At 56.7% G+C, this 936-nt stretch overlaps 1 protein-coding gene across 1 annotated transcript in view; it reads left to right on the forward strand.

Annotated features, from left to right (window-relative positions):
• Positions 1-242: 242 nt before the first annotated feature.
• The window catches only part of sned1 (sushi, nidogen and EGF-like domains 1), a gene marked incomplete at both ends in the record, with an annotated part of 37,943 nt that continues 37,249 nt past the window's right edge, over positions 243-936 (forward strand). Inside the window, one exon of the mRNA XM_080860236.1 lies at positions 243-458. Within this exon, the coding sequence (XP_080716362.1) occupies positions 243-458 (216 nt within the window). The remainder of the gene's footprint in view (positions 459-936) is intronic.

The following is a 936-nucleotide window of genomic DNA, read 5'->3' on the forward strand; positions in this document are numbered from 1 at the left end:
TGGGGAGTTGGCTGCAGGGAGAGTTGAGAAGCTCCTGCTCTACGGCGCTGCTCTACTCTGCTCCGCTTCACTCTGCCCTGCTCTTCTCCTCTCTTCTCCTCTCTTCTCTTCTCTGCCCTGCTGGTCTTCAGGTGTACCTGTGGTGCCCGGTGCCTATGCACCCTCCTTCACCTCCTCCTCGTCCTCCTCCTCCTGCTCCTCTCCATCCCCCATCCCCTCTTCTCTGCGTGGGTGTGCCGGCTATGGGGCTGCGAGTGCTGATGACCTGCTGCCTCTGGTGCCTGCTCTCCCTGGAGCTCCTGGGAGGAGCGCGGGCGGCCGTGCCCCTGGAGGACTTCTACCCCTTCGGGCAGGACGAGGGCGACACGAAGACGGTGTCCCAGGACGACGGAGGCACGGGACTGCAGGAGATCTCAGTGGCGTTCCCCTTCTTCGGCGACCGGCACACGGGACTCTATGTGAGTAGAGTGGGGGAGAGAGAGAGAGAGAGAGAGAGAGGGAAGGGGCAGCCAGCGCGTGACTCTCGTGCCGCGCGTCAGGGGAAAATATGCTCTTTCATTCAGCGGAGCCTTGCTGGTTTTTGACCTCTGCATGTGTGTGTGTGTGTGTGTGTGTGTGGAACTGAGAGCGAGAAAAAGACAGAGAGAAAGTGAATTTGACAGGGTTGTAGAATGTGGTAGTTTGGTTTGCATGTGAACTGCTGGGACACCAAAAGTTATTTTTATTGCACACCACAGTGTTTACAGTGTCGTCGCTCAGAGACACGCACATCGGACTTGCAAACACAAACACAAGAGCCTACACAAACACAAACACACACACACACACACACACACACACACACACACACACACACACTGTGTTGCGCTCTGCAAAAGAGTTGAGCGGGGGCTGCTGATTTGCGTAATTTATCCCAAGCGGACTGGAGCTTGAGGT

Source organism: Sprattus sprattus, assembly GCF_963457725.1.
Source record: "Sprattus sprattus genome assembly, chromosome: 2".
In the NCBI taxonomy this organism is placed as follows: domain Eukaryota; kingdom Metazoa; phylum Chordata; class Actinopteri; order Clupeiformes; family Clupeidae; genus Sprattus; species Sprattus sprattus.